A 17,794-nucleotide genomic window follows, 5' to 3' on the forward strand; every position below is an offset into this window, starting at 1 on the left:
GGGCTTAGCCCCCCCCCACCCACTTTTTTTGGCAAAGTTAGGCCTAACCATTGGTCACATAGCATCAAAGGGTTCAGCTCCCCCCCCCTCCCAACACACACACTTTTTCTCGCAGCAAACACAATTGTTCCAAAATTTACCATGAAATATTGAGAAGTTGGAGTAATAGGGCATACAACCCCCCCCCCCCCCCCCGCCCCACCTCCAAGGATTAGGAATTTCATGATTTGGGTTAAAAAAAAAAATTGATAGGTAAGAATTTTCTTTTAGATGCTTGTCAAGATTTCTGAGGATTAGTCTAGCCCCCCCCCCCCCTTTCAATTTGCTTCCGACCCCACATCCACGTATATTGGATTTATGATAAATAGCATAAATTATTATGTTAAAATCTACCAAGTAATAATTGCCCATTTATCGATTGGTCGAAATCTACAGCGACTGAAACTGACAAGAAATTGACTGGACTGAAATTGACACGCCCTGTTTATCGATTGATGGAAGCCTATAGCGACCTTAAAAAAAATCACGGACTGTACGAAATAATCATGATGTTGTCAGACTCAGTCTCACAGGAGACGAATTGGCTGTTTCTTTTAGCTAACGTACTTTAACAGTAAATCAGTAAATTTTACTTACCTTTCATAATCAATTTATTAACTAGTTACAAGAAAGATGTTGATTTTTAAAAACAATATAATGCTTTCTTTTGAGGATCCATTCGGGTAATGAAGGTAGCGATCATTGCAACAACAAAAAATTACATAACCCGCTTAAGCGGGTTATGTATTTTTTTCAGCAATGTCGCTACCTTTATATTCCGAATGAATCACCAAAGAAAGCATTTCATTGTTTAAATATTTACATCTACCGAATATGGTTTTTTCTATTTCTTTGAGAAACTTAGAGTTATTTCATAGCTCTGTAGAAACAGCCAGCGTCTCGTTTATTGATTGGTCAAAATCTTCCTAAAAAAAAACACGGACTGCACGAAGTTACCATGATGATGTCAGACTCAAAGTTTTAAAATAGGAGACTATTTGGCTAGCTTTTTTAGCTAACGTTATGATGTACATTAACAGTAATTTAGTGAATTTTACTTACATTTTACAGTCTATTTATTAATTTGTTATTAAAAAGAAAGATATAAATATAAACAATAAAATACTTTCTTTGATGATTCCTGCGAGGTATGAAGGTACATGTAGCGATTATTGTCAAAAAATATGTATTTTCTTGGCAATGCACTGCCACTTTCATATTCCGCATGAATCATTAAAGAAAGCATGCATTTCATTGTCTTTTTTCTCAATCTGATGACTTATTATGTTTCAGAATAAACAACCTCAAACATTTATGTACACTGTCAGTAACAACCTTTATATTAGAGATAAAAGACGGAATTTTCGATATGGTGAACGTCAATATATTGGAAACTAATATATCTACGCAAGTGATTCGATAACAACAAGACATACTGTATTTGAAAAATGCAAATTTATTCTTTTAATCTAAAGCATTAATCTTAAGCATTAACATAATCTCTGTCAATGATTATTATTTAGATATAATGAACTGCAGAATCGAAAGCAGTGGAAGCAAAAAGTTTCTTTTCATAATGTTGACCATTAAACAAATTTAAAAATTGTATATATATATACACGTCTACAAAATATGTATTTCCTGGTTTACCATAAGACGTAGGGTGACATACAGATCATATGCTTCTTCCACAGACTCAGGCAATATAAGGCCGTTCTCTTCCATCAAGAGATTGATAAGCGCATGCATGTCAGAGTCATTTGGGGTGTTCCTATTAAATAGGCACTGGTTTCTGCAGATCTGAAGAACGTGTTGATCAGCTTCAACTGAATAATCTTTGGTCCCATTTAGTTCGGGTAGACAATATAGAATACAAGGTTTGCCTGCAGGGACGTTTCCATTTTTTGTAGGACGAATCCGATGCGTATTCCAGACAGAAACTGCTTTATTGATGTCATTCTAAATGTGAATAAAAGAAAACGAAAATTCAATCAAGTCCCAAGACACCTTTAGTTTACGGGTCTCTTTTTCTCTTATTTTGGTAAACAAATTGACTTACAGTTGCAAATAAATTGAAGTGTGATTTAGTAACAACAGAACGCAACCAATAAATTCATTCAGATGTAATTTATAGGAAATGAACCTACCGAGAACTAAAACGTACTCTTCTGCTTTTATTGAAAAACATGTCAACAATTTTTTTTAAAAATCTTATCTATGAAGTCACAATTATCAACGCTTGGGCTAATATCGTTGACCAATGTATTATCACGCAAAAAAAAAATTAATCATAACTTTTAATAATATTACTTTCCCAGAGGTAAAAAGTAGAATGAATGCATGTCAATTATCTTTATTAAATAAAACAATCATCTGCTAGCCCCGATGAGTTTTTAAATTACATTCAGTTGTAACTTACTTTACTGTGTCCTAATTACTTATAAGTAGCTCTAAATTCAAATACAATTACCCCCTCCACGCACCCCCCCCCCTCCCCTGAAATGAAGCATTAATTAAGTTACATACGGTAATATATGTATTTTTACCTCGGTAATTGAAGTAAGATTTGATTTCATTGAATAAAAGTACAATAATACAAAGGTCACAATAGAAACTTAAAAGACAGACAGGGGACGGTATAGGTTATGAATATCGTTACATTTTGCAACTTTATCTCAAAAAATTACCTTTTCAAACTAAAGAAAAACTAGTAAACGTACCTGCACAAAATTCATGAACACAAACTGAACAAGATTCTTATCTATGATGTCTCCCGAAAATTCACCGATATCTCTTAGGTGCCCGAAGAACTCAATCCAAAACTGACAGCATTCCATCCGCAAGTGTCGCCAAAATGCTTCTATTCTTTGGTTACCTGTACTTGCTCCATAAACGAATGTACCATAGGGTGTTAAAACACTCTGCATGTCTGCAATATCCTTATTCTCTGTTCCGCGGTCCCCTCTTACTTTTCTGGGACATGCTGACATTTTTTCAACCGATGAAATAAAATGTCCAGCAACAATACGAGGATCGCTACTTGAATTGGTTACTTCACACCATATAATTTTCCTCGAATAACCGTCGATGCAACCGTTTATGCAAATCCCATAATTCTTTAGTTTGTCATACGAATCGACATGCCACAGATAATTAGGTCCCTTCGCATAATACTCCCTGCGACGGAGTCTTTTCCGTTTTCTCAATTCAACCCCCTCTGGATCAAGAATAGAAAGGAGACCTGCAACTGTTTCTCTAGATACCCTGTATCCGGCTAGCAAACATCGCTGGTGCATCCATCGATACCCACTTTGCATGCCATCTTTAACAATCAATTTGGAAAGAAATGCAGAAACGCTGATTAGCGATGACTTATTCTTTCTCCTGTATAAGTTCATAGCAGCAAGCCTTCTTTTTAGTGTACGTTCGCTAAGAAGTACCTGATGCTGTAAAGCTAAACAACTTACTTTATCATTATAAGTTAATCCGAGTGAGAAATAGAAGTGGATAAGAGTGTCCGTATCCATTATCAAAACCAACTTAATTCTTCGGGACTGATAAAAAAAAGTTAACAAATAACATGACATTTAACACAACAATCTTTGCGTTAAATCGCAAACAATTGCGTTTAATCGCAAAAACGATTGCGTTTAATCGCAAAAACCATTGCGTTTAATCGCAAAATTATTGCGTTTAATCGCAAAAACCATTGCGTTTAATCGCAAAATTATTGCGTTTAATCGCACAAATGTTTGCGTTTATTTGCAAAAATCATTGCGTTTAAACTCAATAATAGCTTTGCGTTTAAACGCAATAATATTTTGCGTTTAAACGCAATACTTTTGCGTTTAAACGCAAAACTTTGCGTTTAATCGCAAACTTTTGCGTTAAAACGCAATGTTCTTTGCGTTTAAACGCAAACCTTTGCGTTAAAACGCAATGTTCTTTGCGTTTAAACGCAAAAGCTATTGCGTTTATTCGCAATCTTTTGCGTTTAAACGCAAACCTTATTGCGATTTAACGCAAAAGATTGCGATTAAACGCAATAGTTATTGCGTTTAAACGCAAAAGAAATTATTTTTTCTATTAAGCTGGCCTCAACAAGCTTCCGTAAGTTAAAGCATCAGGCACTTCTAAGCAAACGGATCCTCAAAAAAAGGATCGCACTGTAAATACATACAAGAGAGAGAATAAGTATTTGCTTAGATTTGTTTCCAAATTCTTCCTTAGAGATGACATGCAAAATGGCAATTGCAGGATGCACCAGTGATATTTACTTGCCGGATACTTGGTATCTAGACTGTGAGAAACAGTTGAATTGCAAAAAACGGAAAACGCAAAGAGCATTATGCCAAGGGGCCTTAATAATAGAGGCATGTCGATTCGTGTGACAAATTAAAACAAATGGAACTTGCACAAACAGTTGCATTGTTGGCTAAACTATGCAAATTTATTGTCTCAAAGATATTACCGAATTGAATAAGTGATAAAACCTTTTCAAAAAGTAAAAACATCTATCTGAATAGGTGATTCCATCTATTCAAACTCAACGAGGGATACATGTATCTTTCTTTTAAATATGTGATATCCCTTGTTTAAATAACAAGATAAATAGGTAATTGATGAGTGATAATTACTATTCTAATGAATGATATCACTTTTTGAATAGGTGATATAACTCATTCAAATCAGTGATATAACAATTACAATAAATGTCAAATCAGTCCGTCATATTGAATAAACATTATCACTTTTATTTGACAATGATATAATGAAGCATAATGGATGACAGTTATACAGTGTATGTGCGGACTATTTGATTTTATTGAATAATTAAGATTCGATTTATGAGAAACAATATGAAAAAAAAATTAGAAATAGAGGAGAGAGCACGACGAGAAAAACGAGAAATGTCTAACATTATGTTTAATAAACAGATTAACGGATGGTTGTGTCATAACATAAGTATGTCATAAACCTCTTCTTTTGGTCTAAATAGGAACAGTTTTGCAATGAAACGCAATAACTATTGCGTTTAAACCCAATACCTTTTGCGATTAAACGCAACGATTATTGCGTTTAATCGCAAGATCATTGCGTTTAATCGCAAAAACGTTTGCGTTTATTCGCAAACAATTATTGCGTTTAAACGCAATACTTTTGCGTTTAAACGCAAATCTTTGCGTTAAAACGCAATGTTCCTTGCGTTTAACCGCAATAGCTATTGCGTTTAATCGCAATCTTTTAACGCAAAAGATTGCGATTAAACGCAATAATAATTGCGTTTATACGCAAAAGAAATTATTCTTTCTGCTAAGCTGGCCTCAATGAGCTTCCGTAGATGCAGAGTTTTTGAGCTGAATTTCAAATAGTGAGTTAAAATCTGAACCGACTGAATTGAAAACGAAAGGAAAATACATGCGATAGCTTGTGATATTATTCACTGTGCAGAAAAACTCGTAATAAAACTAATTTTTATGCGAGATCGCTGGAATATGCAACTGGACATAACTATCCTAGGAAAGGCGATCGTGGACGAAAATAGCTGATATGTCGACAAAGAATAGTATGTATAAGCGACTTTTGTAAACGGTGTGGTAACTAGATATCCAGTAATGTACTTAAATGGTATATCTTCCGCTTGGAATGCGCCGATGGAGTTGATGTATTACTTATAGCTTTTCTTTACGACGCTTATTCTGATGACCGATCACGTACGTGTGTAAATTTAAAAATTATTGTTACCAAATTTGAACAGCAGTGTTACCGTGAAAGTTAATAGGCATATATGTTCGTTATAATATTCCTGGAAAAGGAACAGCCAGCCTTGCTGTAAATGTTGATTGATCTCAAGCAGACGAAATCGTGAGAAGACGCTTAATTTTCTATTTCGTGAATCAAATAATGTGTTTTGTTTATTTTTGAAGGTTAAACTTTCAAGTTTTTATATTCACAAGGTTGCATTTTCATTTTGTTTGCTTACAATAAAACAGACACAACTTTGCATTTTGTAAACAGTGTTTATCTTGGAAATTCCCGTTCTATAAATAGTGTTAGATCAAAACAGTTGAGAAAAGTAGATCCGGCGAAAATTTTATTGATGCAGGTATCAAAGAAATTTTTCGACCAATCAGAAGCGCCGATATCTCATCAAACGAATAAATATTAAATGGTTTTCGTTTAAACGCAATGATAGCTTTGCGTTTAAACGCAATATTTTTTTAGCGTTTAAACGCAATAATTTTGCGATTAAACGCAATACTTCGCGTTTAAACGCAAAACTTTGCGTTTAAACGCAATCCACTTTGCGTTTAATCGCATAAATTTTTGCGTTTAATCGCAATCAATACATTGCGAATAAACGCAAAAGATTGCATTAAAACGCAATAACTATTGCGATTTAACGCAATATAAATTAATTTTTTTACTGAACTGGCCGCAAAAGCATACGATTAACGAAAGCAGTTTTAAAAAAAAAGACTTCAATACTTTTAGAGACATGTGGTATTTTTACCTATAAAGCGAGCAATAACTCTGTATATATACAGAGTATTTACTACATACGGTATACCTGAGGTCAACTCAAATGCATGTTGTCCCATGTCCTTTAACTGTTCATATACTTGGGACCCAGGACATCGAAGGTAATGTTCTTATTAATTTTTGTATCACAAATCAATTTTCTTGCAGTTTGAATTAATTAACATCGTGCATGCGCATTTTAAAAACAAAACCCCAAAATTATGGGTCAAATAAACATTTTGAAGAAGTACTTTCGTTTTGATTAAGATGTTAAAAACATACAAATCGAACTCTCTCTCTCTCTCTCTCTCTCTCTCTCTCTCTCATGTATTCGGCAACTTGTTCATTTCATGTTTTTTTGTAGCTTGATAATATTATTTGATAGGAATATTATAGTTGATATTCGTTAGTTAATTAGGCATGATTGTGTTAAAATAAAAAAACTTAATTATCAATTTCAAATAGAGGCTGTCAGCCAGTTTAAATATGGCTGTTTCTTCACTGGATAAACTTTTCTTGGCTGCCATAGACTTCGGAACAACATTTTCTACGTACGCCTTTGCAGCGAGGGGCGAGTTACAAGATGACATATTAAAAATTTATGTCCCCAACTGGCGTACTTCAGATGGGAGCTTGATTTCATACAAGACCCCAACTACTGTTTTATTGGACAAGGATGAGAAATTGGTTGATTTCGGTTTCGATGCTGAAACCACTTACGCAGAACTCTCAGAAAACGGCGAACATGAGGACTATTTCTACTTCCGCCGATTTAAGATGATGCTCTACGACCAAGTCAGAACAAAGGTACGAGTAGGAATACATATATCTGAAAAAACAACAACAAAGTTTACATGCGTGAATCGAGGCAATTTTATTCAACAAAAGGGGAAATGGTTAAGAGAGGATTTCGTTAAAAGGGGAATATGCTTCAAGCCTTCTTTTCGGCGGTTACATAAAGAGGTACGTTCCTCTGTTTTTGGGAAGCTGTTTTGCGTCACCTCTATTCTGGAAATTATGCATCATATATTGATTCTACTTATGAATTCATGTTTTATAATGCCAATTAAACTATTTTAAATAAAATAGTAAAGGAAAAATTACATATTTACAGAGTTAAGCATGGGACTATATTTTGTGGCGGAGGGTTTTTAAGAAAAATAAACATGTTTCATAACTCAGTTGTTTTAGAGTACCGTCACTTTAGCTTCCTTATTTCCAGTGCAGACAAAATTTTCAGATAGTTTGTGCATTAGGATATCTTCATATCGTTATGAAAACATATTTTAAAAATTTTGCAACATTTCTGTCGACACATTTTGGCAAATTTAACTTGTATTTCCTAAAAGTCAAGGAAAACGAATCCCAATTTTTGGCTAAAATTAGCTTATTTCATGCTATATCTCAAATTTTACATAATAGACACATTCTTTTGATTTTATTTTCTAAAATTTGAAGATTTTTCTAAAAAGTTTATCATAATTTGAGAAAAAGTTTGAGACTTTTAAATAATTTCATGTTGAATCAGTAATGGATAAAAACAGCGTTTTATCAGTGCAAAAAAGGTCAAAATATCAATTAGGTGAACATTTTTTAACATTTTTCTATGATAATTTAAATTTTATTTATTTTAAATAGTTTAAATTTGTATTTGATGTCATATTTCATTCCGATAATAAAATATAGAGGGAAAAACGATTAATGTGCAATCTTCACATTCAGTGCAGAAAGGTCATATTAATTAAGCTCTGTGTGTAGATTTTTAAAAGATACTTAAGAAAAAAACTTCAAGACTTTTGATCTCAAGATCCAACTAGGATCTTAATTAGGTAAATTGAATATATCTATCCGTTGGTCCAGATTCCCTTATACCCTCAATTCCTCTTTATTTTCGCATATGGTTTCTTTGCCGCAATCAAGACTCATATGTCTCAAGTCTCAAATATATTTTGATCATCATTTGTGTTTTCCCCTCTTTCTTACAGAAATTGACAGTAGATACAACGGTTGCAGATATACGGGGACGAAAAATGCAGGCTGTAAAAGTTTTTGCCCATGCTATACGATATCTAAAGGATCATCTGCTGAATTGTCTAAAAACTAAGGGTAATTTTGTGAAGAATGATGCCATCCTATGGGTTTTAACTGTTCCAGCAATTTGGGATGACATGGCAAAAGTGTTCATGCGAAAAGCAGCACAAGAGGTATTTAATGCAAAGGATCAAAGACGTATCATATAATATAACATGGCAAATTGGTACTTTACATGTACATTTGATTTTCTGTTTTTTTTAATTAGGCGGGTATACCTGGCCATCAGCTGATGATTGCATTAGAACCAGAGGCGGCCTCTATCTACTGCAAACATCTTCCCGTAGAGAAACTGGAGGGAACCAACACAATCAGCGCCTTCCAGCCAGGGAGCAAGTACCTGGTACTGGACACTGGGGGTCAGTGTCAAATCGATAAAATAAAAATAAAAAAGAAGCTGTCAGTGAAACGTTTAGGTCTCAATTGCAATTTAAAGCCTTGTGCAGTAACTGACGAAGTCAAGTTTGGTACTGATATGTGGTTTTCGGCTTTTATAACTAATTTTGTTTTTAGCTCACCAGAGCTGAAAGCTTAAGTGAGATTTTATGATCACTTTTTGTCTGGCGTCTGTTTGTCTGTCGGTCTGCCTGTAAGCGTTTTAAATTTTCGAATTCTCCAGAACCAGCGGGCCTATTTCAACCAAAATTGACAAAAAGAATCCTTAGGTAACGGGAATTCTGTTAAAATGAAGGTCCATGCTCTGTTTCAAAGGGAGATAACTAAAAATCATTGAAAATTTGTTGGCATTTTTCAAAAATGATCAGTATCATAAGGTAGTGTAGATTCAAGTTTGTTAAAATCATCATCCCCATGGGTAGGTGGGGGCCCAATGGGGTGGAGGTCAAGTTTTTACATAGGAATATATTCAGTAAATCTTTAAAAATCTTCTTCTCAAAAACCATTTGGCCAGAAAAGCTCAAACTTGTGTGGAAGCATTCTCAGGTAGCATAGATTCAAGTCTGTTCAAATCATGACTCCTAGTGGTAGGGTGGGGCCACAATGGAGGGGGGTTCAAATTTTTTGCGTAGTAATATATAAAGAAAAAATCTTTAAAAATCTTCTTCTCAGAAACCTATCAGTCAGAAAAGCTTAAATTGGTGTGAAAGCATCCTCGGTTAGGGTAGATTCAGGTTTGATAAAATCATTATCCACCCCCAGGGGTAGGATGAAGACACAGTGAGAGGTGAAATATTCACATCGGAATATAAAGAGAAAAATCTTTTAAATTCTTCTTCTCGGAAACTGATTCGCCAGAAAAGATGTAGCTTGTGTAGAGGCATATGCATCCTCAGGTAGAAAAGATTCAATTTTGTTCAAATCATGAACCCCAGGGGTAGGGTGGGGCCACAGGGGAGGGTCAAACTTTAACTCAAATGTTATTATGTATAGTTTTTCTTACATGCAAGAATTTTTACATATTGTTCATTCTAAGAAATTGTTTAGACTCTTGCCCCTGAAAATTCTTGAGCCTCACGACTCACAAGCAGTTCAAAAATTAAATGATGGTTTATCATCCATGTTTAAGATCTTCTCTAGAACTGGAATGCTCAATATGTGGTAAAACTGTAAAATCATCCTGTTACAAAGGGGCTCAATGATAAACATAAGCAGAAGAATTTTTTTTGATACAGGATCTATTATATGACATTATTCAGATATTTTGTATATATGACTCTATAAAGCTGATTCTATTATGTCTATTGTTGCTCCGGTGAACGATGTGGTGCATTGGCCTCTTGTTTGATAGAAATTGTTTCACTGAAAATTTGTAAAATATAAACTTAAATTTTGCGAATGAATAAAAACTTACGCTACAATTTTCCCTTTTAGGCGGAACAGTGGATATAACCGTACATGAAGTCAAACCAAATGGACACCTGAAGGTGGGAATGATTGAAAGCTACTGCCACAAGTACACTGAGGACTACATCGAACTGTTCAGAGAATTTGAAATCAAGAAACGCAAATGTAGAAAAGATGACAACTCGAATTCAGTTATCACATTGAAAATTCCCGTTACATTTACCGACGAATGCTCGGAAACCTTAGGCGTGGATCTAAACACCCTGACCAACAAATCAAGATTCAGAGATCATATCATATGGAAAACAGACAGAGTTAGAATAGATTTGCCGACGTTTGAAACCTTTTTTAAGCCAGCTTGCAATGGAATTGTCAGACATATCAAGGATTTGTTCCAGTCACCCAAAGTCAAAGGTGTCAATAAGATCATAATGGTTGGCGGGTTTTCCGAGTCCGACATTTTACAGGATGTGGTTCGGAAGGCTTTCCCGGATTGCCAGATCATAGTTCCACAAGAAGCTGGTCTGGCCGTTCTACGTGGAGCAGTTTTGTTTGGTTACAGTCCAAAGGCCATAGATTCCCGTATTGCAAAATACACCTACGGCGTTAAGATGAATGTTGAATTCGACCAAAAAATACACAAAGCATCCAAAAAGGAAGTTATAGATGGAGTAGAATACTGTACCGACATATTCGATCGACATGTGAAGAAAGGTGAAGAACTTATAGTCGACGAGGCCCAGGCCGAGAGATCGTACCTTCCAATGACCCGTCAACAAAAGGTTATATCATTCAGTATTTACACGTCGACTGAAGATGACCCGTTTTATGTGGAGGGTTGCAAACATATTGGAAAATTTGTAGTTAGCGTTCCTGTCGGTGTGGAAGATCGCTCCGTCAATGTCAGGATGATATTTGGTAGAACTGAGCTCACGGCCGAGGCAAGGGTAGTGAAAACAGGGGACATAACCCCCGCGCCGTTCGAACTCCCGGTAGAAGAAAAGATTTTAATTTAACCAAAGCAGTCTATAATACCTTTTGGAAAATTTTCAGCCAGTTATCACCAACAAAAAAAAACACTTAGGATTTTTTTCATACATAAACATCATTAGATTAATACTTTTTTACACCAACACGTATATTTAATCGATACCTCTTTTGTCTGATCATTATTTCTGTACATGTAACAAAAAAGTATATTTATATATATCAGTATTTTTGTTAAACCTATGATGTCATAAAGATTTATAATACACTGGCATTGCCACAACGGAAACTAAAACTAAAATACATAAAAAACCCACCCCAAAACCTCCAAACCCCCCCCCCCCCCCCAAACCAAACAAACAATAACGATGCTGTTATGATTTCGTACTGTCTACTTGAAAATTGTACCAAAGGATGAACCAAAGGACGATTTAAGGTTATCAGTAAACAAGTAGTTTAATTAAATTGTCTAAATATGATTTCAATTCAAATATTAGTACATCGTAATTATATCCGTTCAAGCTTGTACCAGAATTTTAGGACAATGAATTTTCACATTCTTTCAGAAACGTGAGCTTTAACTACAATACAACTTACAAGTTTAGTATTTCTGTTACAGATTGGAATAAGATTTTTAACATTTTGAAATAACAATAAGTGGTAAATCTGTTTAAAACAATGAATGTTCGTACTTACTTTTGTCTTCCGGTAATAATCTAGGGTGTAATATGCCTATATTGTCGTCGCCATATACATGTATAATCAAAATATAGTAAAACATCTTAGATTAAAAGGTAATTTTATTCGTTTTAAAAAAATGTTGAAGCTTTTTTTTTTTAGCAAGGCCTATCCAGATTATTCTTAAGTATTTACGCATTTTAAACTTTATTTTATTGAGTACAGAGACAGCACAGCATTGATTTTTACATGTAAACAAAAATAAGTGTTATATATGTATGTAGTTTTTAATTTAGTGTGTTTTGGTATATTATTTATGTTCATAGCTTTTATGCCAATAACTTTTATATGTACAGCGCTGTAGAGTAATTTAATATAAATTATATATGGCGCTTTATAAATTTTGTATAATAATAATAGTAATAGTAATAATAATAATGTATAGATTATACTAATCTCAATGAGATGAATAGCTCTGTATTAAGAAATCGGTAAACTCTAATTTCAACATACTTTATAGCTAAAATCAAATTAAATCATATTTTAAATTTTGAAGTAGATCTATGGGTCTACGGGTCTATGGGTCTAGATCTATGTTGAGCATCCTGAGCCTTTTTAATTTTTGCGATTAAACGCAATGATTTTGCGATTAAATGCAATGATTTTGCGATTAAGTACAATGATTTTTGCGTTAAATTGCAATTAATTCATTTGCTTATATATACACCTAGTATACGTACCAAGTCCGTGATTTGATGACACAACTTGACACATCACAAAGACTCAATTTCTGGTTTTCACTTGGATTATCTGATAATGAAAGTTGTCATAATTTGAAAGCACCAGGCACTTCTAAGCAAACGTATCCTGAAAAGAAGGATCGCGCTATAAATAAATACAAGAGAAAAAATTAGTCTTTACTTATATTTGTTTCCAAATTCTTCCTAAAAGATGACATGCAAAAATGCTATTGATGGATGCACCAGTGATGTTTGCTTGCCGGATACTTGGTATCTAGACTGTGAGAAACAGTTGAATTGAAAAAACGGAAATGACTCCTTCGCTTAGAGCATTATGCTAAGGGGCCTTTTTAATGAAGACATGTCGATTCGCGTGACAAATTAAAACAAATGGAACTTGCACAAACAGTTGCATTGATGGCTATACTATGATAATTTATTGTTTCCAAGATATTACCAAATTGAATAGGTGATATCATCTTTTCAAAAAGTAAAATCATCTATTTGAATAGGTGATTTCATCTATTCAAACTCAAAAAGTGATACCTGTTTCATTTTGTTTTCAAATATGTGATATCCCTTGTTCAAATCACAAGATAAATAGGTGATTGATAGGTGATAATACCTATTCTAATAAATGCTATCACTTTTTGAATAGGTGATATTACTTATTCAAATCAGTGATATAAGAATTACAATAAATGCCAAATCAGTCCGTCATATTGAATAAACATTTTCACTTTCATTTGACAATGATATAATAAAGCATTATGGATGGCAGTTAAACAGTGTATATGCGGATTATTTGATTTCATTGAATAATTAAGATTCGATTTATGAGAAACAATATGTAAAACCATTAGCAATAGAGGAGAGAGCTCGACGAGAAAAGCGAGAAATGTCTAACATTGCGTTTGATGGACAGATTGACGGATGATTGTGGCATAACATTAGTCTGTCCTGAAAACATAAACCTCTTCTTTTGGTCTGAATCAAAAGTCATGTTTACATTCAAAAACTGTTTTGCAATAAAACGCAATAACTATTGCGTTTAAACCCAATACCTTTTGCGATTAAACGCAACGATTATTGCGTTTAATCGCAAAATTATTGCGTTTAATCGCAAAAATGTTTGCGTTTATTCGCATATTTTTTTGCGTTTAAACGCAATACTTTGCGTTTAAACGCAAAACTTTGCGTTTAAACGCAAACCTTTGCGTTAAAACGCAATGTTCTTTGCGTTTAAATGCAATAGCTATTGCGTCTAATCGCAAACTTTTGCATTTAAACGCAAAACTTATTGCGATATAACGCAAAAGATTGCGATAAAACGCAATAGTTATTGCGTTTTAACGCAAAAGAAATTATTGTTTCTGCTGGCCTCCATGGGCTTCCGTAAGCTTCCGTAGAAATGTGGTATTTTTACCTATAAAACGAGAGATAACTCTGTATATATATATACAGAGTAATAAACATATATTTACGACATACGGTATACCTGAGGACAAACCAAATGCATGTTGTCCCATGTCCTTTAACTGTACATATACTTGTTACCCAGGATATCGAAGGTAATGTTCTTATTCATTTTTGTATGACAAATCAATTTTCTTTAATTAACATCGCATCGTGCATTTTAAAAACAAAACCCCAAAATTGGGTAAAATAAACATTTTGAAGAAGTACTTTCGTTTTGAAAAGGATGTTAAAAAAGAATACAGTGAACATTTTCTCTCTCTCTCTCTCTCGTAGTAGTAGTATTCGGCAACTTATTCATATTATGTTTTTGTAGCTTGATAATATTATTTGATAGGAATATTATAATTGTTATTCGTTAATTAATTAGGCATGAAATTGTAAAAATTAAATTAAAAACAAACTTAATTATCAATTTCTAATAGAGGCTGTCCGCCAATTTGAATATGGCTGTTTCTTTACCGGATAAACTTTTCTTGGCTGCCATAGACTTCGGAACAACCTTTTCTGGGTATGCCTTTGCCGCGAGAGGCGAGTTAGAAGATGACTTATCAAAAATTTATGTCCCCCACTGGCGTTCTTCTGATGGGAGCTTGATTTCATACAAGACTCCAACCACTGTTTTATTGGACAAAGATGAGAAATTGGTTGATTTCGGTTTCGATGCTGAAACCACTTACGCAGAACTGTCAGAAAATGGGGAACATGAGGACTATTTCTACTTCCGCCGATTTAAGATGATGCTCTACGACCAAGTCCGAACAAAGGTACGAGTAGGAATATATATATCTGGAAAAAAAAAACAACAACAAAGTTTACATGCATGAATCCAGGCAATTTTTTTCAAAAAAGGGGTAAGGGTTAAGAGAGGATTTAGTTAAAAGGGGAATATGCTTCAAGCCTCCTTTTCGGCGGTTACTTACATGTAACTATGTAAATTGAATATATCTGTTCGTTGGTCCAGATTCCCTTACACCCTCAATTCCTCTTTATTTTCGCATGTGGTTTCTTTGCCCCAATCACGACTCATTTGTCTCAAGTCTCAAATATATTTTGAACATCATTTGTGTTTTCCTCTCTTTCTTACAGAAATTGACAGTAGATACAACGGTTGCAGATATACGGGGACGAGAAATACAGGCTGTAAAAGTTTTTACCCATGCTATACGATATCTAAAGGATCATCTGCTGGATTCTCAAAAACCCAAGGGGAAAATTGTGAAGAATGATGATATCCTATGGGTTCTAACTGTTCCAGCAATCTGGGATGACACAGCTAAACTATTCATGCGAAAAGCAGCACAAGAGGTATCTAAAGCAAAGGATCAAAGACGTATCATATAATATTAACATGACAAATTGATACTTTACATGTGCATTTGATTTTCTGTTTTTTAATAAGGCGGGTATACCTGGCCATCAGCTGATGATTGCATTAGAACCAGAGGCGGCCTCTATATACTGCAAACATCTTCCTGTAGAGAAACTGGAGGGAACTAACACAATCAGCGCCTTCCAGCCAGGGAGCAAGTACCTGGTACTGGACGCTGGGGGTCAGTGTAGGATTCACGTACAAGCACTCGAAATGGTTTTTATGTCAATTTTATGCAGTGGCCCTGGCAAGCATTTACCAATATTCTTTACGTAGTCATTGCAAACATTGATATATTTTGATGTGAAAACAAGCAGTTGACATGGTAACGTAATCTTAAGATTAAAACTTGCAACAGTATATCAAATTAGAAAAAGCATCGTTATGGAACATGAATGTGTTGTTGTTATGAAACCATGTCAAGCAGATGAAATAGTTGAAAATTCTTGCTTTTGAAAACTTCATGATAATGGCGAAATGGTAAATTTGAAACCAAGTTTCGCTCTTTAAACAACTTTTTAAAAACAAAATGTACATCTACATTACATATTTATTTAATAGGTGGAACAGTGGATATAACCGTACATGAAGTCAAACCAAATGGACACCTGAAAGAACTAGACCGAGCGAGTGGCGGCGACTGGGGTGGAACTAGTGTGGACATGGCCTTCAAAAGCGCTCTGGCGGAGATAGTGACGGAGGGAATGATTGAAGGCTACTGCCACAAGTTCACTGGGGACTACATCGAACTGTTCAGGGATTTTGAAATCAAGAAACGCAAATGTGGAAAAGGAAACAGCTCAGATTCATATATCACGTTGAAAATTCCCGTAACATTTACCGACGAATGCCAAGAAACTCTGAACACAGACCTTACCACGCTTGTCAACAAATCTACATACAAAGATCATATCATCTGGAAAGCAGACAAAGTTAGAATAGATTTGCCGACGTTTGAAACCTTTTTTCAGCCAGCTTGCGATGGAATCGTCAAACACGTGAAGGAGTTGTTCCAGTCACCCAAAGTCAAAGGTGTCAATAAGATCCTAATGGTGGGCGGATTTTCCGAGTCAAACATATTACAGGATGTGGTTCGGAGGGCGTTTCCGAATTGCCAGATCATAGTTCCACAAGAAGCTGGTCTGGCTGTTCTACGTGGAGCAGTTTTGTTTGGCTGTAATCCAAAGGCCATAGACTCCCGTATTGCAAAATACACCTATGGCGTAGCCACAAATGTTGAATTTGACCCAGATATCCACATGGAATCCAAAAGGGAAATCATTGATGGAGAGGATTACTGTACTGACATATTCGATAAACACGTGGAGAAAGGTGAAGAATTAATTGTCGACGAGGCCCAGGCCGAGAGATCTTACCTTCCAATGACCCATCAACAAAAGGCTATATCATTCAGTATTTACACGTCGACTGAGGATGCCCCTTTTTATGTGGACTATTGCGAAAATATTGGAAAATTTGAGGTCAGCGTTCCTGTCGGTGTGGATGATCGCTCCGTCAATGTAAGGATGATATTTGGTAGAACTGAGCTCACGGCCGAAGCAAGGGTAGTGAAAACAGGGGAGATAATCCCCGGACAGTTTGAACTCCCTGAAGAAGAGAAGATTTAAAAAACTTTCAGAAGTCCCAGAAATCTTTTTTTTTTTGGTAGACGTTTTTAAAGTTATAAGTCTTTTCCAGTCATATATCAGAATATTATGCTTCATAAACTACATTTAGTTTGATATTGAAATATAATATATAACCATCTGATCAAAAACCTAATGTATATTTGTATACCCAAGTGTGCGAACAGAGAATTCAACGTTTCTCTTTTCTTATTTTATGATAATTTGAACAGTTGCCGTATCTAACTTAATTTGTGATTTATTATATTCTAGTTATATTTCAAATATTGTCCTTAATTTGAACATTTTCTGTATATAAACTTTTTTTTTTATCATTTTTTAATTACACTTTCAATATTGTGTATGTCATTACTTGACCATAAATTACACATTTTCATGTATGATAATCTGCTTGACATTATTACTTGTCAATATAGTGTTATGTTTATAAATATAAGAAA

The 17,794-nt window shown here is 34.6% G+C and overlaps 1 protein-coding gene across 3 annotated transcripts; it reads left to right on the plus strand.

Annotated features, from left to right (window-relative positions):
- The first annotated feature begins 6,561 nt into the window (after nucleotides 1-6,561).
- On the plus strand, nucleotides 6,562-17,792 carry LOC105321737 (heat shock 70 kDa protein 12A). 3 transcript variants are annotated; one of them, XM_066083936.1, is made up of 5 exons: nucleotides 6,562-6,683; nucleotides 7,027-7,368; nucleotides 8,547-8,765; nucleotides 8,861-9,011; nucleotides 16,270-17,792. In XM_066083936.1, exons 2-5 carry the CDS (start codon nucleotides 7,048-7,050, stop codon nucleotides 17,334-17,336), a joined length of 1,758 nt encoding a protein of 585 aa, XP_065940008.1. In that variant the 5' UTR covers nucleotides 6,562-6,683; nucleotides 7,027-7,047; the 3' UTR covers nucleotides 17,337-17,792. The 3 variants fall into 3 exon arrangements, with proteins under 3 accessions (XP_065940008.1, XP_065940007.1, XP_034311557.2); XM_066083935.1 differs by lacking the exons at nucleotides 7,027-7,368; nucleotides 8,547-8,765; nucleotides 8,861-9,011 and adding exons at nucleotides 14,762-15,103; nucleotides 15,426-15,644; nucleotides 15,739-15,889 and having other exon boundaries at nucleotides 6,590-6,683; XM_034455666.2 differs by lacking the exons at nucleotides 6,562-6,683; nucleotides 7,027-7,368; nucleotides 8,547-8,765; nucleotides 8,861-9,011 and adding exons at nucleotides 14,281-14,431; nucleotides 14,762-15,103; nucleotides 15,426-15,644; nucleotides 15,739-15,889.
- Nucleotides 17,793-17,794: the final 2 nt, after the last annotated feature.

Source organism: Magallana gigas, chromosome 5 (assembly GCF_963853765.1).
Source record: "Magallana gigas chromosome 5, xbMagGiga1.1, whole genome shotgun sequence".
Taxonomy (NCBI): Eukaryota; Metazoa; Mollusca; class Bivalvia; order Ostreida; family Ostreidae; genus Magallana; species Magallana gigas.